This window comes from Chelonia mydas, chromosome 23, assembly GCF_015237465.2.
Source record: "Chelonia mydas isolate rCheMyd1 chromosome 23, rCheMyd1.pri.v2, whole genome shotgun sequence".
In the NCBI taxonomy this organism is placed as follows: domain Eukaryota; kingdom Metazoa; phylum Chordata; order Testudines; family Cheloniidae; genus Chelonia; species Chelonia mydas.
This window is the reverse complement of record NC_051263.2, coordinates 19154461-19181155: the sequence shown is the minus strand read 5'-3', so window position 1 is coordinate 19181155 and position 26695 is coordinate 19154461. Positions and strand designations below refer to the sequence as shown.

General features: G+C 64.5%; 1 protein-coding gene across 2 annotated transcripts; it reads right to left on the bottom strand.

Moving 5' to 3' along the window:
- Positions 1-25032, bottom strand: LOC102930180 (potassium voltage-gated channel subfamily C member 1). 2 transcript variants are annotated; one of them, XR_006287113.1, is made up of 6 exons: positions 24221-25032; positions 16376-17315; positions 13379-13573; positions 5742-5850; positions 3446-3488; positions 1-135 (listed from the first exon to the last, which is right to left on the bottom strand). XR_006287113.1 is itself a non-coding variant. In XM_037888241.2 (4 exons), exons 1-4 carry the CDS (start codon positions 24821-24823, stop codon positions 14-16), a joined length of 1860 nt encoding a protein of 619 aa, XP_037744169.1. In that variant the 5' UTR covers positions 24824-25032; the 3' UTR covers positions 2-13. The 2 variants fall into 2 exon arrangements, 1 of the variants encoding a protein (XP_037744169.1); XM_037888241.2 differs by lacking the exons at positions 3446-3488; positions 5742-5850 and having other exon boundaries at positions 2-135.
- Between the last annotated feature and the right edge of the window lie 1663 nt (positions 25033-26695).

Below are 26695 nucleotides of genomic sequence, written 5' to 3'. Positions count from 1 at the left end.
CCGGGGCCCCCGGCTATAGGATGGAGGGGAGCGGGGGGCGGGGGCGCCGGGGGGCGCCGGGCGAGCCCAGGGGGCTGGGGGCGGGCGAGAGGCGCAGCCCCGCGATGCTGTTCAGACTCCGGGACTTCTCATAACCTTCGGGGGGCACCGGTGGGGGGAGAGAGAGAGAGAGAGGGGAGGTGAGTGGGGGGCGAGGCACCCGCCCCCCCCGACCCATGGCAACCCCCAGCCAGTTCTCCTCCGACCCACAGCAACCCCAACCCACGGCAACCCCAGGCCTGTTCTCCCCCGACCCACGGCACCCCCGACCCACGACAACCCCAGGCCTGTTCTCCCCCGACCCACGGCACCCCCGACCCACGACAACCCCAGGCCTGTTATCCCCCGACCCACAGCAACCCCGACCCATGGCAACCCCAGGCCTGTTATCCCCCGAACCACAGCACCCCTGACCCACGGCAACCCACAGCCTGTTGTCCCCCAACCCACGGAAACCACCAGCGTGTTATCTCCCAACCCACGGAAACCCCAGGCCCGTTGTCCCCTGACCCACGGCACCCCCAACCCACGGAAACCACCAGCCTGTTATCCCCCAACTCATGGCACCCCTGACCCACAGCAACACCCACCCTGTTATCCCCTGACCCACTGCACCCCCGACCCATGGAAACCCCCAGCCTAGCTCCCGACCCACGGCACTCCTGACCCATGGCAACCTCCAGCCTGTTATCCCCCAACCCACAGCCCCCCCCGACCCACAGAAACCACCACCCTGTTATCCCCCAACCCACGGCACCCCCGACCCACGGCAACTCCCACCCTGTTATTCCCAACCCACAGCACTACACCTTGTCACGGACTCACACTCCCACTTTGCCCCATGCCCTGAGCACCCCCAACTCACAGCACCCTCTAATCCACAGCACCCCACACCCGAGGCAGCCTCCGGCCCACAGGACCCCTCTTCCCCGCCCCGCAACACCTAGGTGTGGCGAAGTGGGACTGTTCTTAATGTTCTCTCTGAATATGGTGTGAGTGCCTCAGTTTCCCCAGGCAGTTCTTAAGTATCTAGGTGGGGGGATAAGAGGGTGTGATTGTTGCAGAGCCCTAGAGGGCCAGTGTGATGGGGTCTGCGCAGAGAATGGCCGAGACCCCGTCTCCTGGCAGCTGATGGCCTGGCCTCCCCCCCGCCCCGCAAGGTGCCAACTGGAGGGGCTGGAGAACAAAGGGATCCGGTGGCCTCCTGGCCCAGGAAAGAGACAAAGGCCGGAGGAGGGCGGGAGAGTCTCAGTTTGGGGCTGGCTGGGGAAATGGAGGGAGGCCCAGATGGGGCTCTGGCCTCCTGGCCCCCCAAGACGGACCTGACTGAGGGGTCCTGGTCTCTGTACCTACCAGCTCTGGTTTAGACCATGCTCCTGTCGGCTAATAAACCTTCTGTGTCCCCGGCTGGCTGAGAGTCCCGTCTGACTGCGGAGTCGGGGGGCAGGACCCACTGGCTGCCCCAGGACCCCGCCCCTGTGTGGAGTCGCTGCGGGAAGCGCGGGGTGGGGGCAGGGGAGGCTGGAGGCTCTGGGGTCAGCCCCAGGAAGAGGGAAGCCGGGGCAGGGTCTTGCCCTGGGGACAGCAGCCCCGAGAGAGGAGGGTCCCCCCCGAGTCCTGGCTGGGTCGTAGGGGGCAGCTCCAGAGCATCGCCCCGGGACGCCGTGACACCAGGCCACCCCCCAAAAAGGCCACAGCAACCCACACACCTGTTCATCCCCCAGTCACCTCCACTGACTCACCCCCAGCCCCCCCAATCCAGCTCCCATCACCCCCATCCCTGGGCATCCCCCAAATTGCAAGTATCCTTCCCCAGCTCCCGTGGCGCTCTGCACCCCTTCCCCCCCCCGCTCATGCCGGTGCCGGTCTCCGAGCGAGGCATGGGGGGCAGGGAGGGGCGTCAGGGGATACCAGGGTGCACGGGCCCCCCGCTCTGATCTGGGAGCAGCCCAGTGCAGGCTTGGTAACTCTTCCCCTTTCTCCCCTCACCCCCTCCATCCCGCCCCTAAGGGTGCTTGGGGTCCCCACCCCGAACCTCTCAGCCCATCCAGCAGCTGGACCCTGGGTTTAGCAGCATCCCTGGAGGCAGGGGTGGGTTAGGGGCACCAGCTTAGCTTTGAGCATGGCAGTTCTGGGGAGAGAACCCAGGAGTCCTGGCTCCCAGCCCCCACTGCTCTAAACACTAGACCCTACTCCCCTCCCAGAGCCAGGGATGGAACCCAGGAGTCCTGGCTCCCAGCCCCCACTGCTGTAACCACTAGACCGCACTCCCCTCCCAGAGCCGGGGAGGGAAACTGTCGTGTGCCGGGGTTGGCTTGTGATTCACACGTGAGTGTCTGGCTATGTACACGGGTCTCATGCATGTACGAGACTGCACACACACGTGTCCATCCACACATGCGTGTACATGAGTGTGTGTCCAGGGCCTGGACTTATGTGTATGTCTGGCACACAGGCTGTGCGTGTTCTCCACCCGCCTCACACGCGTGTGCTTGCGGCATCTCCCACGGGTGCATGCAGGCCCCGGGCGGGGTGTGAGGGTGTGTTACCTGGTACAGGTGGGGTGTGTTTGCGGGGTGCCAGCCGGCGCAGGTACTTGGGATTTGGGGGGGGTGCCCTGTGATGCACGCAAGGGGCCACGTGTGTCACAGCCGTGGGGCGTGTAACACGTGTCCTACTGGGCCATCCCACTAATCCTACCCCAGGATGCTGGGCCAGGGTGCAGTGTGTGTGTGTGTGTGGGGGGGGGGGGGGCCTCCATTTCCAGCTCATGCCTGGCCCCAAAATCCAGCCCCTGTAACCAGCTCTGTTGGCAGGAGACCAGATTCCCCTACACTTCCTGTCCCATACTCCTGGGCAGGGTCCCTGTATACGCAGCCACGAAGCCCCACCCCAGAGCCAGCCGCATCTCAGGCCCCGTCGAGGGGTCCCGGTATAATCCCAGTCCCTTCGCCCTACCCCAGAGCCAGCCGCATCTCAGCGCCAGGCGAGGGGGTCCCCATATACCCAGCCGGGTGAGGGGTCCCCTTATAACCATCCCCCGCACCCCACCCCAGCGCCAGCCGCATCTCAGAGCTGGAGGAGGGGTCCCCATATAATTGGCCCCCCGCGCTCCGCCCCAGAGCCAGGTGCTAGGGGTCCCCGTATACCCAGCCTCTGTGCCCCTCACCAGAGCCAGGTTCTTGCCCGCGCAAACAGCGGGAAGGGGCCCAGGAGCCTGCGTGGACAGCGGGGGCGGGCGGTCAGGGCGGGCGCCCTAGGCTGGTGGGTGTGTTGGGGGTCAGGGGCGAGGGGGAGGCACGGATCTGCTTGGAGTGGTGGCGGTGGCGGCTGTGGTGGGGGGGAGAGAGATGAGGTTTTGGGGGGGACGTCGGTGCCCCGCGGGGCGCCGGGGCAGGGTACGTACCTGGCTGACGCAGCCGGGGCATTACAGGGGCACTGGGCGAACCCTACAAGACGTATGAAATGGGGCGTTAATTGGGGGGGTCAAATATTGGGGCAGCCCGGGGTGAATACGAGGGGAGTCCTGAGCACCCCCCACTTGTGCCCCTCCCACTGTCTCCCCATTCCCTGAACCCCCTGGCCCTGAAACCCACCCCTCACCCCCATGTACCCCTCCTCCTATCTCCCCCAGTAGCCTGTGCACCTCCTAGCCCGTGCCAGCCCCATTCCCAGCACCCCATCTCTTGCCCCGCACCCGTGAGATGCTCTGGTATAAGCGGGTTCCTCCAACCCCAGCTCCGACCCCGCCAGGAGGAATATGGAGACCTGGCACCACCCATGTGACCTGCCCTTGCTCCTGGCCTCCGGCCTTGTCTCCCTTCAGGCTTGGGATAATATTTTGTTTGACTACTGCGTGTGCCTCAGTTTCCCCACGTACTGCGCTGTCATGGTGGGGGGCGGGGGGGGGGGGGCGGAAGAGGCTCCTTTCTTGCTGCACAGACCCAGGTGTGACCCACGCCGGCTTGCTGGGGCCAGGCCCTGCCATGCCCAGGGAGGGGCCCAGAAGACAATGGCCCCTCCCTTTGCCTGGCCCATTGGCACCCAGCAGCTAACGCCCTTGGCTGCCCCCTGGGCAGGGAGCCGGCTGGGTGCGACCAGCTGGAGGACAAAGGGCTGGGAGGGGCCGGGGGGTTGCTCCATGTGGGGCTGCTGGGGGCACTGGCACTAAGGGGTCAGGGGGCTCAGCCCCGACCCAGCTGGCCTTGGCTGTAATTTCTGTTCCCGGCGCTAACCCAGGACTCTCCGCGCTGCCCAGACCCCCAACCTCCCCCCGCTCCCCAAGTCACTCCCGAGCCCGGAGCTGGGGGGCCTGGCTCCCGCTGGGGGGGTCCGTCTGGCCCTGGGGCCCATCCTGGGGCACTTGTTGCAGGGTGCTCCCGGCCTGACCTGGGGAGGGGAGGTGCAGGCTCTGAGGGGGGGTCCCAGGGGGCGGGAAGCTGAGGGGCTCACCCCAGTGAGAGCGACCCTGAGGGGGCTGCCAGGCTGCAGGGGTCCCCCGCGGTCTGGGCCAGAGCTGACTCCTTGTACTACAATGAGGGGTTCCAGGCATCGTCCCTGGGGGACCCCAACACCCCCCAACCCAGGGCAGGGACCCCTTGTATTCACCCACTGGGGGCTGGCCCCATATTTGCCTTGGAGATGGAGATGGGGCTGAGCAAAAGCAACAGGTAAAAAGCAATGGACGGGGGGGGGGGGGGGGGGGGGGGGATGCTCGGGATGTGTGTGGGGGAGTCCCTGGCCAGGGGCGGGGCTTCTGAGATTCTGGGGGGCGGGGGGAGTGGTCTAGGGAAGCAGGGGCAGGGCTTGCGGAATGTCCCGGGAAGGGGGCGGAGCCTGGGAGCCGGGGGAGGGGGGGGCCTATGGATAAGGGGCGGGGCCTGGGAGCCAGGGGCAGGGCCTGGGAGTAGAGGGGCGGGGCCTGGGGAAGCACCAACCCCCCCACCCCCACCCCAGGGCTCAGTTAAAGGGCCAGTGTCCCTCGCCACTCCCCCTTCCCCCACCCTGGAAATTCTGTGCCCCGAGTGGCTGAGTTTTGGCAGGACCCACAGGAATGGGTCTGAGGGGATGGCTGGGGCTTTGGTGTGTGTGTGGGGGAGTCAGACAATCAGGAGGAAATGGGGAGGGGGGTATCAGGTGGGGGAGGGGATTGGGGCTGCACGGCAGGGGTGTGTCCCAGGAGACCCCGCTCCCCTCCCAGAGCCAGGATGGGACCCAGGAGTCCTGGCGGCCAGCGAGGCCTGGCTGTGTCTTTAGCCACACATGAAGGATGGGGAGGGGGCTTGTTCCTGGCTGGGGAGATGGGGGGCTGAGGGGTGCGCGGGGCAGGGCAGGGGCAGCTCTGTGGTAAGACGTGGCTGAGATGACAGAGGGGGCCTGGCGAGGTGCTGGGGGGGGGTCCATGAGGGGGGGTGCAGCATGAGGAGGGGGGTGCAGGGCTGCGGTGGGGGGATGGGAGGGGGAAGCGGGGTGCAGCAGGGAGGCAGGGCGGGGGGGGAGCGGGAGAATGGGGGGGTGCAGGGAGGGGTGGGACAGTGGTGCAGGGCTGCGGGGGGCATGGGGGGAAGCGGGGTGCAGCGGAGGGGCAGGGCAGGGGGGCAGCGGGAGGATGGGGGGTGCAGGGAGCGGTGGGATGGGGTGCAGGGCTGCGGGGGGGGATGGGAGGGGTGCAGCAGGGGGGCAGGGCAGGGGGGGCTACTCACCCGTTCCCAGCACGCCCTGCCTTCTAGTGCTGGCTCCAGGAGGCGGGCGCGGCATTGACGCCAGGCAGGCACCAGGGGGCGGCGTCCGGGGGCGGCAAGCGGAGCGCGGCTACGGGGGGGCCCGGGCGGGGGGGGGCGGGGGGCCCGGGCGGCGATGTGGGGGGGAGATAAACAGACAGAGACGCCACGTGAGGAGGAGGCGCTGGCGGGGGAGGGGAGGGGAAGGGACCCACCGCCCGACTTGCCCCCCCCCAACGCGTCTGCTGCGTGTGTCGTCCCGCCGGACCCCCCCACGACTCCCCCCGCTGCATCCCCCACAGCACCTTCCCCCCAAACCATCCTCACTGCGCCCCCATGGCACCCCCTCCCCCGAGCCATCCCTACTGGACCCTCACTCCGAACCATCCTCAATGCACCCCTGCTGCAACCCCCCCTGCACCTTCCCCTCACTGCAACCCCCCTGCACCTTCCCCTGTGCCATCAGCCCACTGCACCCCCAGCTGCACCTTCTCCCAAACCATCCTCACTGCACCTTCTCCCACTGCACCGTCTCCACTGCACCCCCGCTTCACCCCCCTGCACCTTCCCCCGCTACACCCTGTGACGAAGTGGGACTGTTCTTAATGTTTCCTCTGAATAGTGTGGGGGTGCCTCAGTTTCCCCTAGGCAGTTCTTAAGTATCTAGGTGGTGGGGTAAGGGTGTATGATCATTGCAGAGCCCTAGAGGGCAGGTGTGTGCAGGGGTCTGGACACAGAGAAGGGCCGACACCCTGTTTCCTGGCCACTGATGGCCTGGGCCCTTCCCCCCTGCAAGGTGAGAGCTAAAGGGTTGGGGGACAAAGGAATCAGGTGCCCTCCTGGGCCGGGAAAGGGACAAAGCCCAGAGGAGGGGGGGGGCTGGAGGGAGTTTCAGTTTGGGGCTAGCTGGGACATGGAGTGAAGGGCAGACGTGGTTGTCTGGCTCCCTGTCCCCCAAAATGGACCCAGCTGAGGGGTCCGGTTCTCTGCACCTACAAGCTCTGGTTTAGACCATGTTCCTGTCATCTAATAAACCTCTGTTTTACTGGCTGGCTGAGAATCACGTCTGACTGTGAAGTTGGGGGGCAGGACCCTCTGGCTTCCCCAGGAGCCCCACCTGAGTGGACTCGCTGTGGGAAGCGCACGGAGGGGCAGAGGAGGCTGAATGCTCCGAGGTCAGACCCAGGAACGTGGAAGCCGGGGGAGCTGTGTGTCCTGAAGACAGGCTGCTCACAGAAAGGAGACTTCCCCAGAGACCTGCCTGGCTTCATGAGGAGCAGATCCAGAGCATCGCCCGGGGACTCTGTGACAACTGGTGGCAGCGGTGGGATGTACTGCACCCCACGGACGGCGCTTCCTGCAGTAAGTGACTGGGGAGCAGTAAAACGAAGGGGGATTGACGAGGACCAGGCGTGCTGAAGGCTCAGAGAGGAGCGGTTTCGGGGGGCGGTTAACCCCTGGGAGTGTGTGACCAGCGAGAAGGACTGTGCAGTAATGGGGTCTCCCAGGGGACTGCGGTGAGCAGTCTCAGGGGCAGAGGAGCCTGCGGCTTGGCCCTGGGAGAGAGAAGGACTTTTGCAGTAACAGGGTCCCCTGGGGATTGCAGCGAGCGGTCCCAGGGGCGGAGGAGTCTGCAGCTCGACCCTGGCAAAGAGGTGGTGACCTCGAGAAGGGCTGGCACACGAGGGGTTCTCCCTGGAGACCATGGGGAGCTGAGACCACACAGGCCTGTGAGTCCACAACAACTTGGGAAGAGCGGCGTGACGGCCTGTCACCGTCTCCTTAAGAAGGACGTTGTAACCCTGTGCAGAAAGAGAGGGTTGAGCACTGGAAAGTTCACCAAGGCACAGTTCATCGTGCAGCTGGAGGAGGATGACCGCGCTAAGGGACAGATTCCTGACCCCAAATGGGGCGATAGCAGGATCTGGGAGCAGCTGGAGTAGTAGCCAGGCATCCCCAAGACTCCTGTCCCCGACCAGACGAGGGTCTTCACGATCGGGTTCCCCATCAGGGGATCGGAGACGGATGGGATTGGAGCTGAGTCCGAGAGAGCAAGAGGACTGTGAGAGACAGCGAGAGCCCGAGAAAGAGCTGCAGAAGCAGCAGCAGCATGAACTGGTCGTGGGGGAGCGGAGAGGCCTAGGGGACCTCCCAGGGGTGAGTGGGGATAGACCCCGGGGGCCAGTTCCGCAGGGAACCTCGAGACTAAATTGCTGCCCCTGGTTAAGGAGCGGGGGGGTGTGGATGCCACCTCACTGCCTTTGAGCAGGCTGGAGATTTGAAGCAGGGGGACCCTGCGGAAAAGCCCCGGTGTCTAGCTCCCTTGCTGGGTCCCAAGGCCATAGACTCCGTCAGCCAGATGGGTGGGGAGGTGGACAGGCTCCCACTCCTGACCCCAACCTATATGTCTCCTGGGGCCAGGCCCCTCGGACACCCACTGGGAGCGGAAGGTGATGGTCAATGGGGAGACATTCCTGGGGTGGCGAGATCCTAGGACCGAGAGAACGGTTGTCAGGCCCTGGGTGGTGCAGCCTCAGAAGCTGAGGGGCTGTGTGAGCTGTGTGAGGGTCCCCAGGGATGAAGCCCCTCGCCCTGCCTATGGCCCAGATCCCTGTGCAGACCCAGGAGGGGTGGGGCTGGCCGGCCGTTGGGGTGCTCCAGGATACCAGCTGCGAGACCCTGTTGGGGGGTGACTGTGTCTCTTTCGGACAGGATCCAGACCCTGCTCCTGTAACTGCCAAGGTTTGAATTTGAATCCAGGGAATCAATTGGTGGAGAGGGAAATGGTCAGTGAAAATGCAGATGACCTCGCTGGCAGGGGGGAGCTGCTAGGCTCAGGCTACCTGCCTGCCTGTAACCAGACCCCTGGGACTGGGTGGGACAGAGAGATGCTCCCCGCCCCCCTGCACACCGGAGAGGGGGCTCACGCTGGCTCTGATGCAGTGAGGAAAGCAGCGAGCTCGCTGCCTACCCCCACTGGGACAGCAAGGGCAGCGCTGAGCACAGCGGGAGCTGAGGCCCCAGCTGAGTGGGGGGAGACACAGGCAGGGCAGGGGATCTGTGGGGAGTGGCAAGGTGCTTGGTAAGGAAAGTTTGGATGAGCCTAGGCAGCCTTGTGAGCTGATGGCTGTGTCTAGTCAGCAGGGCGGGAAGGCGAGGAGAGTGGAAGATGAGTGTCCCTGGACCTTACCTGTTAGCTGGGTGGAGAAGTGGGACAGTGAAGGAAACGTGCCTGTGTCTGTCAGGGGTGTTGACTTGCCCATGGAGGGAGCTACCCTGGTCTCCAAGCAGTTGTCTGTGACCAGCCCTGTGTGCTGGGACCAGGGGAATGAGATCCCAAGCTGGGTGTCTGGGAAAGGAGAAAGTGTGTCCGTCTCTTCTTTGTCTGTGGAGCAGACAGAAGGGGCCTTGCAGCCTGTGATGGTTGAGGGTCGTGCAGTTGTCTCAGAGTTGGTTCTGGATTCAGCTAAAGCCCAGGAAGGGAAGGGTCCGAAGTTTGTGTCTGCTCGGGAGAATGGCCCTGTAACTAGGTCGCATCCAGTTAGTGTCTATGTAAAATCCCAGAGACCAGACAATTCTGGTGCTTGTATTTTGCCTGTTGCTCGTGTGTGGCTGGGAAAGGGTGGAGCAACTCTGTCTGATCGGGGTGAGATCCTAGCCAGGGCACAAGGAGAGCATGAAGGGGATGTGATTGTGTTACCTACTGAGGGTGTGGAAACCTGTAGCAAGAAGGAAAAGATTCCTGAACTTGTGTGTGGCAAAGGGAAGGAGAAGGCTTCTGACCTTTTATCTAGGAAGTCTGTCAGTTTGCCTGAAAGGGGATTGTGGAGGAATCCTCCGGATGGGCCAGGGGTAATTCTGGATGTAAGGGAGACCCGGAAAGAGTCTGTTGTTGCTCGGGGGGGGGAGTTCCTCTAGAGCAAGCCCCAGGTAAAGAAGGTAAGAGCAGAATTTCTGGGAGGGGTGAATTGTTGCATAGAAAAGCCCTAGGGAAAGGAATCCTCAGGGAGTCTTTGCAAGCAGTTACTGCAACTGAAGGGTGTGAAAGTGATTTAATCAAGAAAGTTTCAGAGTAACAGCCGTGTTAGTCTGTATTCGCAAAAAGAAAAGGAGGACTTGTGGCACCTTAGAGACTAACCAATTTATTTGAGCATGAGCTTTCGTGAGCTACAGCTCACTTCATTGGATGAAAGCTTATGCTCAAATAAATTGGTTAGTCTCTAAGGTGCCACAAGTCCTCCTTTTCTTTTTAATCAAGACAGTTTCAGTTCCTAACAGCCAGAAATTTTCTGTTGTGAATGGATCCACTGACTTTCCTGTTGAAAGATCCAGTGTGGAGAGCTTTGAGAAGGTCTCAGATGAAGTGAAAGCTGTTAAGAAAGTTAAACAGTCCTATAACCAAGTGGCTGTGTTTGGCCAGCTTGTTGGGGAGAAGACCCAATCCCAGTTTGACCCCCTGGGGTTTTGGGGGTGGCCAAAGGGCACGGGCCGCATAAACGTTCCCCCATGCGGCCTGCGAGTGCTATCGACCACCTCCGACCTAAGGGAGGGCATGAAACTGGAAGGGCCTGGTGTAACTCCCACCAAGGAACGGGAGAGATGCTGGGGCATCCATGGGAACGTTGGTGGCTTCGAACTTCCCCAGGTCACCGGCTAAAGTGACCCCGCTCAGTTCGATCTCGAAGGGGGGAGAGATGTGATGAAGTGGGACTGTTCTTAATGTTTCCTCTGAATAGTGTGGGGGTGCCTCAGTTTCCCCTATACAGTTCTTGAGTGTCTGGGTGGTGGGGTAAGGGTGTATGATCCCTGCAGAGCCCTAGAGGGCAGGTGTGTGCAGGGGTCTGGACACAGAGAATGGCCAACACCCTGTTTCCTGGCAGCTGATGGCCTGAGCCCTTCCCCCCTGCGAGGTGAGAGCTAAAGGGCTGGAGAACAAAGGAATCCGGTGACCTCCTGGCCTGGGAAAGGGACAAAGCCCAGAGGAGGGGGAGGGCTGGGGGGAGTTTCAATTGGGGGCTGGCTGGAGACATGGAGTGAAGGGCAGACGGGGTTGTCTGGCTCACTGCCCCCCAAAATGGACCTGGCTGAGGGGTCCTGTTCTCTGCACCTACAAGCTCTGTGTTAGACCATGTTCCTGTCGTCTAATAAACCTTCTGTTTCCCTGGCTGGCTGAGAGTCACGTCTGACTGCGGAGTTGGGGGGCAGGACCCTCTGGCTTCCCCAGGACCCCGCCTGGGTGGACTCGCTGGGGGAAGCGCACGGAGGGGCAGGGGAGGCGGGAGGCTCCGGGGTCAGCCCCAGGAAGGTGGAGCCGGGTGAGCTGTGTGTCCTGCAGACAGGCTGCTCCCAGAGAGGAGACTCCCCAGAGTCCTGCCTGGCTTCAGGGGGAGCAGATCTAGAGCATCGCCCAGGGACCCCGTGACACCCCCCCACTGCATGTTCTGCACACTGCACCCCCACTGCACCTCCCCCCCCCCAAACACTCTCACTGCACCATCCCGCCACAGCACAAACACTCACTGCACCCCACCATCCTCCCTGCACCCTCCCCCCACCATCCTCTCCTCACCTCCCCCCGCACCCCCTCTTCACCATCTCCCCACACCATCCTCAGTGCATCTTCCCCCCCGCTGCACCTCCCCACGGCTCCCCACTGCGCCATTGCTCACTGCACCTTCCCTCCACCACACCGGCTCCTCCTGCACCCACCTCCGGCTCTCCCCATGCACCTCCCCCACTGCGCCACCCCCCACCGCATCATTCTCCCACTGCAGTCCACACTGCACCACCACCTTCTGCCCACCCCATGGCTCCCCCACTGACCTTCCTCCCCCTGTACCGCCTACTACACCCCCATCCCTCCCCCCCACTGCACCCAGCCCTGCCGCACCTCCCCCCACTGCATTATACACTGCATCCGTCCCCTGCTGCCCCCCCCCAGTGCCTGCCCCATAGCACGACTCACCTGCTCCTTGGTGCCTAGTGGGGGGAGGGGCTCAATGGATTTATAGACCGGGGGGGGGGTCTGAGCCCCCTCATTAGCCCTGGATCCCCTCTTAGAGGTGGGGTTGGAAGGGGCCTGAGCCCATGGGTGGGGTTCAAATGCCCCCCAAGCCCTTGTCTGGAGGGAGGGGCATGGGCTCCCCCCTGCCTCAGCCCCCCACCTCCTGGGCAGGGCTGTCACTCCCTCTCTGGGCCCACCCAGATGGCACCATGGTCTGCCCCCCTCCCACAGGCCCCAGCAGCTGCTCCGAAGTGGGCAGTGATTGGGGTGCGGCATTAGACCCCAGTGCGAATCCCGGGGGATCAGCCCTTGCTGCCTGCTCAGAGGAAGGGGGGGGGTCTTCATGTCAGGGGGGGTGATGAGAGGATGGGGGGGTCTCAGTGCTACGGGGAGGGAGTGGGGCAAGATGAGGGGGCTGTCCTTACCATGGGCTGGGATGGGAAAGCAGAGGGGCTGGGGCGCGGTCTCAGTGTGGGGGAGGAGGTGGGGGGCAGGGTGAGGGCGATGGGGGCCTCCATGCTGTGGGGGGGTCCCATTGGATGGGGGAGGGGAGTGCCTATGCTGGGGGGGTCACTCGGGGAGGGGAAGGTTGGTGGGGTGTAGGTGGGGGGGGTGTCAAGGGGCAGTTGGGGTTCATGGGTGTGACATTCTGTGCCCCAAAGCAACCCCTTGCCCCCCCCCAGTCACCATGATGGCACAGAGTATCCCTGGTGAGGGGTCATCTTAAAAGTCTCCATCTGCTGGACTGACCTGGGGAAGGGGAGACGGGGTCCCAGGCGAACCCCCCCCCCCCGGGGCGAGAGACCGGCTGGATTCAAATCGGGCCGAGTTTATACAGCCCAGCTTTCCCAGGTGAGGGGGACGCTCGCTACTTCCCCCCCGCCCCCCGAACATCGGTCTGTCGGCAGGTCATAAATCTGGTTTCTATTGGACCTAAAGCCCGCGGGTTTGGGGGTCGAGGTGCTGGGGAAGTCGGGTGCCTCGTCCTCTGTAAACTGACCCCGGCCGGGCCTTGACCGGGGCGAGCCGGTACCGCTCTGGGGTCCCAGGCTGGGGAGGAGCCTTGGTGGACGTGCAGCAGCTTGTCACGGCGGGGGGGGGGGGGCGAGGCGGAGGGCTTGGGGGTACCCCGCGGAAGCTGGACACAAGGGGCTTGAAGGGGGTGCGGGAGCAGAGGTCAGTGGGGTGGTGAGAGGGGCAGGGGGTCACTGGGGCGGTGGATGTGCGCAGGAGTTGAGCTGGGGGTGGTCAGGTGGGGGGCTGCAAGTTGGGTGGGGGGGCTGCCCATGGGGCTGTTGGGAGCTGGGCAGGGGCTGCAGGTCAGGCGGGGGGGGCTGCCCAGGGGGCTGTTCGGGGCTGCCCAGGGGGCTGTTGGGGGCTGGGCAGGGGCTGCAGGTCAGGCGGGGGGGCTGCAGGTCAGGCGGGGGGGGGGGGCTGCCCAGGGGGCTGTTGGGAGCTGGGTGGGGGGTTGCACATGGGGCTGGGCAGGGGCTGCAGGTCAGGCGGGGGGGGGCTGCCCAGGGGGCTGTTGGGGGCTGGGTGGGGGGGCTGCAGGTCGGGCGGGGGGGCTGCCGGGAGCTGGGGGGTGGCCGCGGGGGGCCGGGCGGGGGGTCACCTTTGCGGAGGTTGCCGTCGGGCGCCGGCCCGAACTCGCCGGCCGTCAGCAGGAAGCAGGCGCGGTCGTGGCTGTAATGCTCGCGGGCCGCGGGGGTGGCGGGCGACTTCTCCTCGGGGGACAGGGCCTGGTCGATGGTGGGACAGTCCTCGTGGGCCAGCGCCGCTTTCGCCGCGTCCCCGTTCTGCTTGGAGTCTGCCAGCGACACAGCCCGGGTCAGGGGAGCCGAGAGCCCGCCCCGGGGGAGAACCCAGGAGTCCTGGCTCCCAGCCCCCCCGCTCTAACCACCAGGCCCCGCTCCCCTCTCATTGCTGCGGAGAGAACCCAGGAGTCCTGGGCTCCCAGCCCCCCCCGCCCTAGCCACCAGACCCCGCTCCCCTCTCATTGCTGCGGAGAGAACCCAGGAGTCCTGGCTCCCAGCCCCACCCCCGCTCTAGCCACCAGGCCCCGCTCCCCTCTCATTGCTGCGGAGAGAACCCAGGAGTCCTGGGCTCCCAGCCCCCCCCGCTCTAGCCACCAGACCCCGCTCCCCTCTCATTGCTGCGGAGAGAACCCAGGAGTCCTGGCTCCCAGCCCCCGCCCCGCTCTAACCACCAGGCCCCGCTCCCGTCCCAGAGCTGGGGAGAGAACCCAGGTGTCCTGGCTCCCAGCCCCCCCAGGGTCCCAGCAGGAGGGGGGGTTGCTGTATGTGACCAGCCTATGTGGCACCATCTGCTCTTGTCCCCCCTCCCGCTCAAGTCCTCAGCGGGCCCATATGCTCCTGCCCCAGAGCATTGTGGGAACGGGCTGCTGCAGGTGTGAAAGCCGAGGCCCCCCCCAGCGCTGACAACCCCCCCCACACACACACATGGCACCGCGAGTGCACAACCCCCACCGGGCCCACAGCGGGCCAGAGCCATCGCCCCGTGCGGCCACGTCACACGGGCCCTCGGCACCCGCACAAGAGACGACACGTGCCGCACGCCCCTGTGCACACCCATCGCCACGCACACGTCTGTGCACACCCATCGCCGTGCACGCCCCTCTGCACTCCCATCGCCGCACACACACCTGGAACAGCACACGCCCCTGTGCACACCCATTGCTACACACACGCCTGTACACACCCATCACCGTGCATGCCCCTCTGCACACCCATCGCCGTGCATGCCCCGTGCACACCCATCGCAATGCACACGCCTGTGCACTCCCATTGCTGCACACACCCCTGTGCACACCCATTACCATGCACACCCCTGTGCACACCTAATCACTGTGCACATGCCTGTACACACCTGGCACAGCACACACCCCTGTGCACACCCATTGCAACACCCCTCCTAAGCACACCCATCACTGCACACACCCCTGTGCACACCCATCGCCCCACACATGCCTGTGCACACCCATCGCCCCACACATGCCTGGAACAGCACGCACCCCTGTGCACACCCGGCACGGCGCACACACCTGGCACAGCCCCTTGCTAGCCCAGCCTTGCCCTCCCCAGTCCTGTTGGTGCCCCTCACTCCTGACCCACAGCCCCTGGCTCTCCCAGCCTAGGGGGAGCCCTGGATTCACTCTACATGGGGGGAGGGTCCGAGTCCCACTGAGGTCTGGTCTGTGGGGCAGAATCAGAGCTGTCCAAGGGGAGCTGGGGAAGATGCTGCGCTATCATGGGCAGTGGAGGGGGGGTGACTGGGGAGGGGCTGGTGCCCCCCAGCTGCATTCAGGATGGGGCAGGGTGGGGGCATGACAAAGTGGGAATTGAACCCTATGCGTGCCTCAGTTTCCCTGGCATGTTGGGGGGTGGAAGGGGCAGCGGGCACTGGGGCTGTCAGCTGGCTCAGAGCACCGGAGAAGACGAGGGCAGATCCGGAGGGAGATGGGCTTCCCCGCCTCACCTCGGGGGGCTGAGGTGCATCTCCCCAGCTTGGGCAGAAAGACTGGGGCAGGGATTCTGTGGGGCACGGTGTGGTGTGGTGCTGGGATTCCATGGGGCAGGGCTCCTGTGGGGCTCTGGTGTGGTGTGGTGCTGGGATCCCATGGGACTGGGATCACCATGGGGCAGGTGTCGTGTGGGGCTGGGATCCCATGGGGCAGGGATCCTGTGGGGCAGGGTGTGGTGTAGGGCTGGCATCACCATGGGGCGGGGTGTGGTGTGTGGCAGGGATTCCGTGGGGCTGGGCGACTCATTGCCTGGAGCTCACGGGAGCTGCAGGCCCAGGGGCCCAGCCTATTAAGGGGGGGAGAAGCCGTGGGGCTGACTCTGGCTGGAGCGTGACACCTGGGGGGTGGGATCTGGCCCCCTAACAGGGGCCTCGCAGGGGATGTTCCAAAGCTGGGGCTGTAACAGCGGGTCGGAGCCCTGCAGTGGTTTAGGGCTGGGCCCCATGGGGCTGGCGGGTGCCGGATGTGAGGCTGGGGCAGGGTGTGGGGCTGGGATCCCCGGGGTGTGTGGAGTGGGGCTAGCAGCCCTACACCAATTGGCAGCAGCACCCCAGGGAGGTTCTGCTGTGGCCAGAGTCCGGCACCCTGCCCGAGCGGCGGGAGCCCAGGGCCGGGAGAGCTCGGCCAAGGGCCAGGGCAGTTATAGCCGCCTGGATGAGGAACTCTGTGGGGCTGGGAGTCTTGTGGGGCAGGGCGTGGAGCTGGGATTGCCGTGGGGCAAGGTGTGGGGATGGAATCCCCATGGGGCAGGGGGTGGAGTAAAGGTGGGATCCCATGAGGCTGGGATCCCCGCGGGGCAGGGCATGGGGCTGGGATCCCCGCGGGGCAGGGCTCGCCATTGGGAAGGGCGTGGGGCTGGGATCGCCGTGGGGCAAGGCGTGGGGATGGAATCCCCATGGGGCAGGGGGTGGAGTAACGGTGGGATCCCATGAGGCTGGGATCGCTGTGGGGCAGGGCACGGGGCTGGGAACCCCACGGGGCAGGGCACGGGGCTGGGATCCCCGCGGGGCAGGGCTTGCCATTGGGAAGAGCGCGGGGCAGGGATCCCCGTGGGGCAGGGCCCCCTACCTGCCCGGTTGATCTCGATGATCTCCTCCTGGGCCAGGGGGCAGGCGTCGGCGGCGGGGGGGCCGGGCCGGGGGCCGGGGGCTCCCTCGGGCTTGCAGTAGTTGGGCGAGCCGGGCTGGGGCGCCCGGGGGATGTGCTTGTTCTTCTTCTTGGGCAGCTTCTGCTTGGCCATGGCCAGGGAGTAATACATGCCGAAGTTGTTGACGATGACGGGCACGGGCATGGCGATGGTCAGCACCCCGGCCAGGGCGCACAGCGCCCCCACCAGCATGCCCGACCAGGTCATGGGGTACATGTCTCCGTAGCCCAGGGTGGTCATGGTCACCACGGCCCACCAGAACCCGATGGGGATGTTCTTGAAGTCGGTGTGCTTGCTGCCCGTGATGTCGTCCGGGTCGGCCCCGATGCGCTCGGCATAGTAGATCATGGTGGCGAAGATCAAGACGCCCAAGGCCAGGAAGATGATGAGCAGCAGGAACTCGTTGGTGCTGGCCCGGAGCGTGTGGCCCAGCACCCGCAGCCCCACGAAGTGCCGGGTCAGCTTGAAGATCCTCAGGATCCGCACGAAACGCACCACCCGGAGGAAGCCCAGCACGTCCTTGGCCGCCTTGGAGGAGAGGCCCCGCAAGCCCACCTCCAGGTAGAAGGGCAGGATGGCCACAAAATCGATGATGTTGAGGCTGCTCTTGACGAACTCCAGCTTGTCCGGGCAGAAGCAGACCCGCATGAGGAACTCGAAGGTGAACCAGATCACGCAGGCCCCCTCCACGTAGGTGAGGAACGGCTCCGTCTCCACCTCCACCGCCACCTGGGTGGCCGTCCCGTTGGCCACCGCCACCGTCTCCGTCTTGTTGATGACGCGGTTGAAGGCCTCGTGTGTCTCCAGGCAGAAGGTGGTGATGGAGAGGAGGATGAAGAAGAGGGAGGCGAAGGCCACGTACTGGAGAGGGGGTGGGGGAGGGGCAAGGGGTGGCCGGGGAGGGGGGTGGGGGGTGAGGATGGGGGGGCAAACACAAAGGATTGTTAGTCGCCCTGTTCTGGAAATCTGAAACACCTTCCCTCCCGGAGAGGGAGACCCCCAGCAAGACTGGAATCCCCCCCGCCCTGTGCCCCAGCCCCGGAGCCAGCCAGTCCCCGCCCTGGGGCCGGATGGGAGCCAGTGCCCCTGAGAGGGAAAGACCCCAGGAATCCTGGATCCCCCCCCCCCCCCGCACATTTTCCAATGGCCCCATTTATACCCAGAGGTCACCCTGGGCAGCGGGAGCATTTGCACATGGGGGGGGGGTTGCGGGGAAACATGGAGCCCCCCCCCGATTTCCAGTGGGAGGGGCAACCCTCAGCCCCCCCTCCCCGGGACTGAATGAGCCCCAATATTTCTGCTTAATAGAGGGGAGACACCAAACAGAGCTGGGAAAGAACCCAGGCGTTCTGGTTCCAAGCCCCATCCCCCGCCGCTCTAACCCACCGGACCCTCCCCCCTCCCGGAGCCAGGACAGAACCCAGGAGTCCTGGCTCCCAGCTCTGTTAATTGGGGAGATGGTCCGAACCCAAGGGGGGAGGGGGAGTCACCGGCTCCGCGGCTGCTCCCCCCCGCAGGTAAGAAGAGGGTGCTAGGATCAGGCGGAACCGGGCTGCGGGGTGGGGCCCGGGGGGGGACACACGGGCCGGGGGGGGGTCGCGGGTGGGGGGGGCACGGGCCGGGGTAGACACACACGGGGGGTGGCGGCTGCGGGACGGAGGGGCACAAACAGGGGGTGCGGAGGGACTTCGGGGTCGGGGGTCCGCGGGGCGGAGTCTCGGGGGGGACGGACACACGGGGAGTTGCGGGGGGGAGCCGCGGGGGCTGCGGGTCCGGAGGGGGGGCACACGGGGGGGGGGGGCTGCGGTGAGCGGATTGTGCCGAGTTTGCGGGATTCGCTGCTGCAGCGCGAGCTGCGCTGCGGGCCGGTCCAGCGCCCCCTGGTGGGCGACCAGCTCCTCTCCCCCGCCCCGTGGGTCAGGGCGGCCCGGGTGGTGGTGGTGGGGGGGGGACGTCTATAAATAAACCCAACAGCCCTAGAGCCCCGGTCCCCAGCACGGGGGGGGGGGGGCGGGGGTGTATCACGCTGCCCCACTGGGGAGTTTATCTGGGTGGATCTTAAAGAGCCCCCCCACTGCGCCCCGTCCCAGCCCCTCCTGCTCCCTGAGCCCCCCACTGCTCCCCAGCCTCCCCGAGCCCCTCACTGCGCCCCGTCCCAGCCCCCCGCTGCTCCCCAGCGTCCCTGAGCCCCCCACACCAGCCTCCAGTCCTCCCACTGTGCTGTGTCCTGGCTCCCCCCTGCACCCTTCTCCCCACGGCAGTCTTCTTCCATTGCAAGGGGGGCTGTGGCCAGTGAGTGTGTGTGTGTGTGTGTGCGTGCACACAAGTGTGTTCCCGTGAGTGTGTGTGTGTCCATTGATGTGTGTCTGTGTTCACTGCTGTGTGTGTCCATATGCGTGTGTGTGTCCATCCGTGTGTCCATGTGTGTCCGTTTGTCTGTGTCCATCTGTATGTGTGTCTGCGTGTGTGTGTGTCCCTGTGGGTGCGTGTCCGTGTCTATCCGTGTGTGCCCATGTGTGTCTGTGTCTGTATGTGTCCATCTCTGTCTGTGTCAGTCCATTTTCATATCTGTCCGTGTGCATCCATGTGTGTCCGTGTGTGTGCGCATATGTGTCCGTGTCCATCCATGTCCATATGTGTCCATCTCGGTCCATGTGCATCCGTGTCCATGTGCGTCCATGTGTGTGTCTGTCTGTGTGCCTATGTGGCCATGTCCATCCATGTCTATCTCGGTCCATGTCTATCTCGGTCCATGTGTGTCCGTGTGTGACACCAACCCCACGACCCGTCCATCCATCCATCCATCCACCTGCCCCTCTACCCACCCATCCGCCCTTCTATCCATCCCTCTGTCCACCCTTCTACCCGTCCATCCATCCACCCACCCATCCATCCATCCATCCACCTGCCCCTCTACCCACCCATCCGCCCTTCTACCCATCCTTCTGTTCACCCACCCTGCTACCCATCCCTCTGTCCACCCTTCTACCCGTCCATCCATCCATCCACCCTCCCGTCCATCCATCCATCCAACCATCCATCCATCCATCCACCTGCCCCTCTACCCACCCATCCGCTCTTCTACCCATCCTTCTGTCCACCCACCCTGCTACCCATCCCTCTGTCCACCCTTCTATCCATCCATCCATCCATCCACCCTCCTATCCATCCATCCATCCACCCTCCTATCCATCCATCCATCCATCCAGCTACCCGCCCCACTACCCACCCATCCGCCCTTCTACCTGTCCATCCGTCAATCCGCCCCTCTACCCGTCCATCCATCCAGCTACCTGTCCATCCATCCGCCCTTTTACCCACCCATCTGCCCTTCTATCCATCCACCCCACTACCCGTCCATCCATCCATCCACCTGCCCCTCTATCCACCCATCCGCCCCACTACCCACCCCTCCATCCCCCCTTCTACCCGTCCATCTGTCCCACCTGTCTGGCTATCCATCCATCCATCAATCCATCCATCCAACCACCCCTCTATCCATCCATACATCCACCTGCCCCTCAACCAGTCCACCCACCCTTCTATCCATCCATCCATCCATTCACTTCCACCCACCCATCCATCTGTCCAATCTGTCCACCCGCCCTGCTATCCATCCATCCATCCACCCCTCTACCTGTCCATCCACCCTTCTACCCATCCCTCCGTCCACCAGCCTGGCTACCTGTCTGTCCATCCATCCATCCATCCACTCACACACCCCTCTATCCGTCCATCCCTCTACTTCCCCCTATCCATCCATCCATCCATCCATCCATCCATCCGCCCCTCTACCCATCCATCCATCCCTCCCCTCTACCCGTCCATCCATCCACCCTTCTACCCATCCATCCCTCTAACCGTCCATCCATCCCTCCCCTCTACACGTCCATCCATCCACCCCTCTACCCATCCATCCATCCATCCACCCCTCTACGCGTCCGTCCATCCATCCACCTCTCTACCCATACATTCATCCACCTCTCTACCTGTCCCTCCATCTATCCATCCACTCCTCTACCTGTCCATCTGTCCCCCGCCCTGCTATCCATCCACCCGTCCATCCACCCTCTACCTGTCCATCCACCCTTCTACCCATCCCTCCATCCACCAGCCTGGCTACCTGTCCATCCGTCCATCCATCCATCCATCCATCCACCCCTCTATCCGTCCATCCCTCCACTTCCCCCCTATCCATCCATCCATCCATCCGCCCCTCTACCCGTCCATCCATTCCATCCCTGTACCCATCCACCTGTCCTCCCACCCCGCTACCTGTCCATCTGTCCATCCATCCACCCACCCCTCTACCCATCCATCCATCCACTCCTCTACCCGTCCATTCATCCCTCCTCTCTACGCGTCTATCCATCCACCCCTCTACCCATCCGTCCATCCATCCACCCCTCTACTCATCCATTCATCCACCCCCTACCTGTCCCTCCATCTTTCCATCCACTCCTCTACCTGTCCATCTGTCCACCCGCCCTGCTACCTGTCCCTCCGTCCACTCACCCCTCTACCTGTCCCTCCATCCATGCATCCACCCCTCTACCCATCCATCCATCCACCCTCCCCTCTACCCGTCCATTCATCCACCCCTCCACCTGTCCATCCATCCACCCACCCCTCTACCTGTCCCTCCATTCACTTGTTTTTCTACCCATCCATCCGTCCATCTGCCCCGCTATCTGTCCCTCCGTCCACCCACCCCTCTACCCATCATTTCTCCACTTGCCTGGCTACCTGTGCATCCACCCTGCTATCCGTCCATCCGCCTGCCCCTCTATCCATTCATTCGTCCACCTGCCCCACTACCTATCCCTCCATCCCTCCATCCCTCTATCCGTCCATCCGTCCACCCACCCCTCTATCCCTCCAGCCTCACTTCTGCCCCTCCCCCCATTCATCCATCCACCTGCCCCACTATCTGTCCCTCCGTCCATCCGCCCCTCCATCCGTCCACCCACCCCTCTATCCCTCCAGCCTCACCTCTGCCCCTCCCCCCATTCATCCGTCCATCTGCCCCTCCATCTGTCCCTCCGTCCATCCACCCCTCTATCCGTCCATCCGTCCACCCACCCCTCTATCCCTCCAGCCTCACCTCTGCCCCTCCCCCCATTCATCCGTCCACCTGCCCCACTATCTGTCCCTCAGTCCATCCACCCCTCTATCCGTCCATCCGTCCACCCACCCCTCTATCCCTCCAGCCTCACTTCTGCCCCTCCCCCCATTCATCCATCCACCTGCCCCACTATCTGTCCCTCAGTCCATCCACCCTCTATCCGTCCATCCGTCCACCCACCCCTCTATCCCTCCAGCCTCACTTCTGCCCCTCCCCCCATTCATCCATCCACCTGCCCCACTATCTGTCCCTCAGTCCATCCACCCCTCTATCCGTCCATCCGTCCACCCACCCCTCTATCCCTCCAGCCTCACCTCTGCCCCTCCCCCCATTCATCCGTCCATCTGCCCCTCCATCTGTCCATCTGTCCCTCCCTCCGTCCATTCATCTGCCCCTCCCCCTCCCCATCCCTCCGTCCATCTGCCACTCACTCCCTCTCTCCCTCCTTGCCCTTGGACCAAGTCACTAGAGGAGAGGGGCCCAGTGGGGAGCCCCCCATTTCATTACCCTCTCCCAGGGTCCCTTGGAGCTAACTTTTCTCCCCCCCCCCACCCCCCCGAAGCAGCAGCTGACAGGGCAAGGAGTGGGGGGGTCACTCTGTGCATCTGGCAGAACCGGCTGCACCAGGGCACCGCTGGGTGGGGGGGGGCTGAGGTGCATCATGGCGGGGGGGGGCATGGCAAGCTGGGCTGGATGCAGACTGCAGTGCGGCCCCCCCCTCCGACCCGCTGCCTCTGCAGAACCAGCCCAGCGCAGAGCCAGCGCCAGCCGCTGTCCTCCAAGTGATCCTGAGCTGGGGGGTGCGGGGGGGGCCTGGGCCAGGGCTGTGCTGGGGGGTGCAGGGGGCCAGGCCCGGGCTGTGCAGGGGCCTGGGACAGGGCTGTGCTGGGGGGAGCAGGGGGGGCCGGGACAAGGCTCTGCTGGGGGGTGTAGGGGGGCCCGGGACTGCTGGGTGCAGGGAGCTGGGACAGGGCTGAGCTGGGTGGGGTATGGGGGGCCTGGGCCAGGGCTGTGCTGAGGGGTGCAGGGGGCCAGGCCTGGGCTGTGCAGGGGGCTGGGACAGGGCTATGCTGGGGGGGTGCAGGGAGCCGGGACAGGGCTGTGCTGGGGGGTGCAGGGGGGGGCCGGGACAGAGCGGTGCTGGGAGGTGCAGGGAGCCGGGACAGGGCTGTGCTGGGGGGTGCAGGGGGTTGGACAGGGCTGCAGGGGAAGCTGGGGCAGCTGCGTGTATGGGGGGACAGGGGTGCAGGGGGGCTGGGGCCGCAGGGAAAGGGGTAAGCAGGGGGAGATGGGCCGTAAACTGACCCCCCCAGGGAACTCGTTGTCTCCCCCAAGGGGTCTGGCTGGGCATGTTACCCCCTGCTGGGGGTCGGGTCCCCCCATAAAGATCCCAGACCCTCACCCCAGGTATTAACCTAGGAGCCCCCCCCATGCCACTTGCACCCCCTCAGGCCCCTGCTTGCTGCCAGTTGCACACTCAGTCCCTTCCACACTTGCTCACTTTATTTCCTTTTTGCACAAGCACGCTCTGGTGCCCCCTGGTTCTTTGCCACCACCCCTGCCTTCTCTTACACACTCATCTCTCTCCTTCCTTGCACACACCCAGCCCCTCTCATGCCCTGTGTCCCGTGCACACTCACACACCATAATGCCTGCACAGGCACACCCCTTGCACACTCATCTGTGCACACTTGAAAGAACCTCGCATGAACTGCATTGCACACTCATGCTGACCTTGACATGCACACACTTAGATGCTCACACTGACACTTGCACTATTCTCTCATACTCACACTAGCTTTGGTGCACACATAGGTGCATACTCACACTGACCTTTGCACTATTCCCTTGCACACCTATATTGACCTTGGTGTGCGCACACTTGCACAGTCACACTGACCACTGCATTATCCCCTGCACACTTACATTGACCCTGGTGCACATCCTTGCACACTAACACTGACCATTGCACTATTCCCTCCTACACTCTCATTGACCCTGGCATACCTACCTTTGCACATTCACACTGACACTTGCACTGTCTCCTCACACACTCACACTAATGCTGGTGCACACACCCTTGCACACTGAAACTGACACTTGACTTATCCCTTCACACACTCACACAGTCCCTGGCACACACGCCCTTGCACACTCAAATGGACCTCACGCCATCCCTTCACATTCTCTCGCTAACCGGGGCGCACGCATCCTTGCACACTCACACTGACACTTGCACTATCCCATCACACACTCACACTAGGGCTGGTGCACACACCCTTGCACACTGAAACTGACCCCTGCGCTATTCCTTCCCACACACAGACCCTGGCGCGCACACCCTTGCACACTCAAACGGACACGTGCACCATTCCCTCATGAGCTCACATGGACCGTGGCACACATACCCTTGCACACTGAAACTGCCCCTTGCACGATTCATGTGCACACCTACAGTGGCCCTCGCACGATCCCCTCCCGCACGTACGTCGCCCCTGGCACGCGCACACGCGCCCTGGCATGCTCCCGGCCCCCCTTGCCCGACCCTCATGCACACTCACCTTGACCCCGCGCGCCCTCTGACCCCGCCACGATCCCCGCGCCCACTCAAGCCGAGCCCCCCCCCCCCGCCCCCCCTTACCCTGGCCATCTTGGAGGAGTACGGGTCCTCAAAGAGCGCCCAGACCTTGGGCTGCCAGCGGCGCCACCAGCCGGCCTGGCGCCCGTCCTCCTGCAGGCAGAGCCGCTTGAGGTCCCCGGCGGCGTCCTCCTCCTCCTGGGCCTCGGGGGCCTCGAAGCTGTCCAGCGCCTCCTCGGCGTCCCGGTGCTGGCGGTAATTCATCCAGCAGCAGGCCTCCACGTCGGTCTCGTCGATGCCCCAGAAGGCCAGCTCCTCCTCGAAGAGCGGGCCGCACACGTCGGCCGGGCAGTGCAGCTTGCCCGTGCGGTAGTAGTTGAGGACGTAGGCGAAGACCTGCGGGTGGCGGTCGAAGAAGAACTCGTCGGCGGCCGGGTCGTAGTCGAAGTTGCTGCAGGCGTCGGGCTCGGTGAGCCAGGCCAGGCGGGTGCCGGGCAGGGTCTGCAGGGTGCTGCGGTAGGTTTCGTGCCGCACCCCCCCCACGTTAATCACGATCTTCTCGCTGTCCTCGTGCCGGCCCATGTCCCCCCTGGCGCATGACTTGGCTGGCGCCTGGCTGCCCGGCTTGCGCCCGCGGAAGGAGGAGACGCACACTGAGCTCAGCATTGGGGGGGGCGGGCACGGCGCGCCCCCCGGCACGCGGCGGGGGGGAGGGGAGGGGGGGCGGTCAAATCAGGGCGCTCCACGGGGGAGGCGTCATCGCAGGCCCGCCTCCGCTGGCCCGGGGGGGGGGGGGCAGGACCAAGGTGTGGGGGGGAGGTCGGGATCCCGGACGAGAGAGAGGGTGCGGGGGGGGGGGCGGGGGCTGGAGTTTGTAGAGAGGCAGAGAAGCCGGCAGGCAGCAGGCGCTGAGAGAGAGAGAGAGAGAGAAGTGGGGCAAGGTTAGTGCGGGCTCCAGCCCTCCGCTGAGCCTTTCCCGTTCCCTCCATCCCTCCGTCCCCTCCATCCCTCCGCTGAGCCTTTCCCATTCCCTCCATCCCTCCATCCCCTCCAGCCCTCCTCCGAGTCTTTCCCATTCCCTCCATCCCTGTCCCCTCTATTCCTCCTCTGAGCCTTTCCCGTTCCCTCCATCCCCTCCAGCCCTCTGCCGAGTCTTTCCCATTCCCTCCATCCCTGTCCCCTCTATTCCTCCTCTGAGCCTTTCCCTTTCCCTCCATCCCTCCGCCGAGCCTTTCCCATTCCCTCCATCCCCTCTAGCTCTCCTCCAAGCCTTTCCCATTCCCTCCATCCCTGTCCCCTCTATTTCTCCTCTGAGCCTTTCCCTTTCCCTCCATCCCTGCACTTTCTCTCTTTCTGTTCCTTTCCTGGGTATGTTTGGGTTTCAGATCAGGGACCCTTCCCCCAAACAGACCCCCGCACCCCAACTCTCCCTGCTCCTGCCCCCCTGCCTCTGTATCTGACGCCGTTCCCCTGCTCGCGCCCCCCAGCTAGGACCTGGCCGGCCGTCCCATCTCCCTCGACCCCCAGGGTCCCGGCTCGCAGGGCGGGGGGGTGGGACTTTGGGGCTGGGGACTGGGATGGGGGGACGCTGCACTTCCCCCCCCAGGACAAGTTGCTGCAATCTCTACTCCCCCCCCCAGCGGCTGTGCACTCAACGGCGGGGGGGGTCTGGAGCCTGCAGTCATCCCCCCCAGCTCAGCTTTCACCTGGGGGGGCTACTTCCCTCGCCCTCCCCCCCTCTAACTTTTGCTGCAAACTCTCTGCAGCCTCCCCCCCGCCCCCCTGCGCCCACGTCCTTCCCAGGGACTCTTGTGTAACTGAGGCTAGTGGGTCCCCCCTCCCCACTCCAGGGGCGACTGGGAATGAGGCATAAAAACCTCACGGGGGTCGCAGGGACCCCCCCCAGCAAGGCTGCTGAGCTGCCCCCCCCAATGCCACTCCCCCCATGGCTGAGCTGCCCCACTGACCTGATCTCCCCCTGCCCCCACCTCAGGTGAGGGCAGCAAGGACAGGCGCGGGGGGGGGGAGCCTGGGGGCCGGGACAGCTGCCTCAAGAGATTGTGGGGGGAGTGAAGCCCCCCCGCACCCAGAACCTGCCGCAGCCGAGCTGTGGGGGGCTATGGGATGCCTGAGTGCGGGGGGGGGCTCCTGAGGTGGGGGGGTAGAAGAGGAGGGCTCTGGGACTGGGGGAGTTCCTGAGGTGGAACTGGGGGGCTGGTATATGGGGTGCGTGCCAAGGGGGGGGCTGGGTGTGCAGGGTATTGGGGTGGGGGGGTGCCCCGAAGGGGGTCTCTGGGGCTGGGTGTCAGCTTTCTGGTGGGGGGCTGAGGGGCATTCCAGGGGGCTGGATGTGGGGAGTTCTGGGGGGGGGGGTTGGGGAGTGGGGCTGGGTGTGGGGGTCAGGGGGTCTGGATGTGGGTGGGACTCAGGAGGGTTGGGGGCAGTTCTGGGGGGGTTGGATGTGGAAGGGTTGTGGGGGGTGGGGCTGGGTGTGTGGGAGGTTCTAGGGAGGCTGGGGGTAGTTCTGGGGTGGGTTGG

What these genes read in the sequence shown, in the direction of transcription:
- LOC102930180 (XM_037888241.2), bottom strand. Translation starts at nt 24,823, where the DNA reads ATGCTGAGCTCAGTGTGCGTCTCCTCCTTCCGCGGGCGCAAGCCGGGC. An exon ending in ACTCCTCCAAGATGGCCAGG is followed by an intron (nt 17,316 to 24,220) that starts GTAAGGGGGGGC and finishes CCCCCTCTCCAG; the next exon opens with TACGTGGCCTTCGCCTCCCT. An exon ending in CGACGGCAACCTCCGCAAAG is followed by an intron (nt 136 to 13,378) that starts GTGACCCCCCGC and finishes TGCCCCCCGAAG; the next exon opens with GTTATGAGAAGTCCCGGAGT.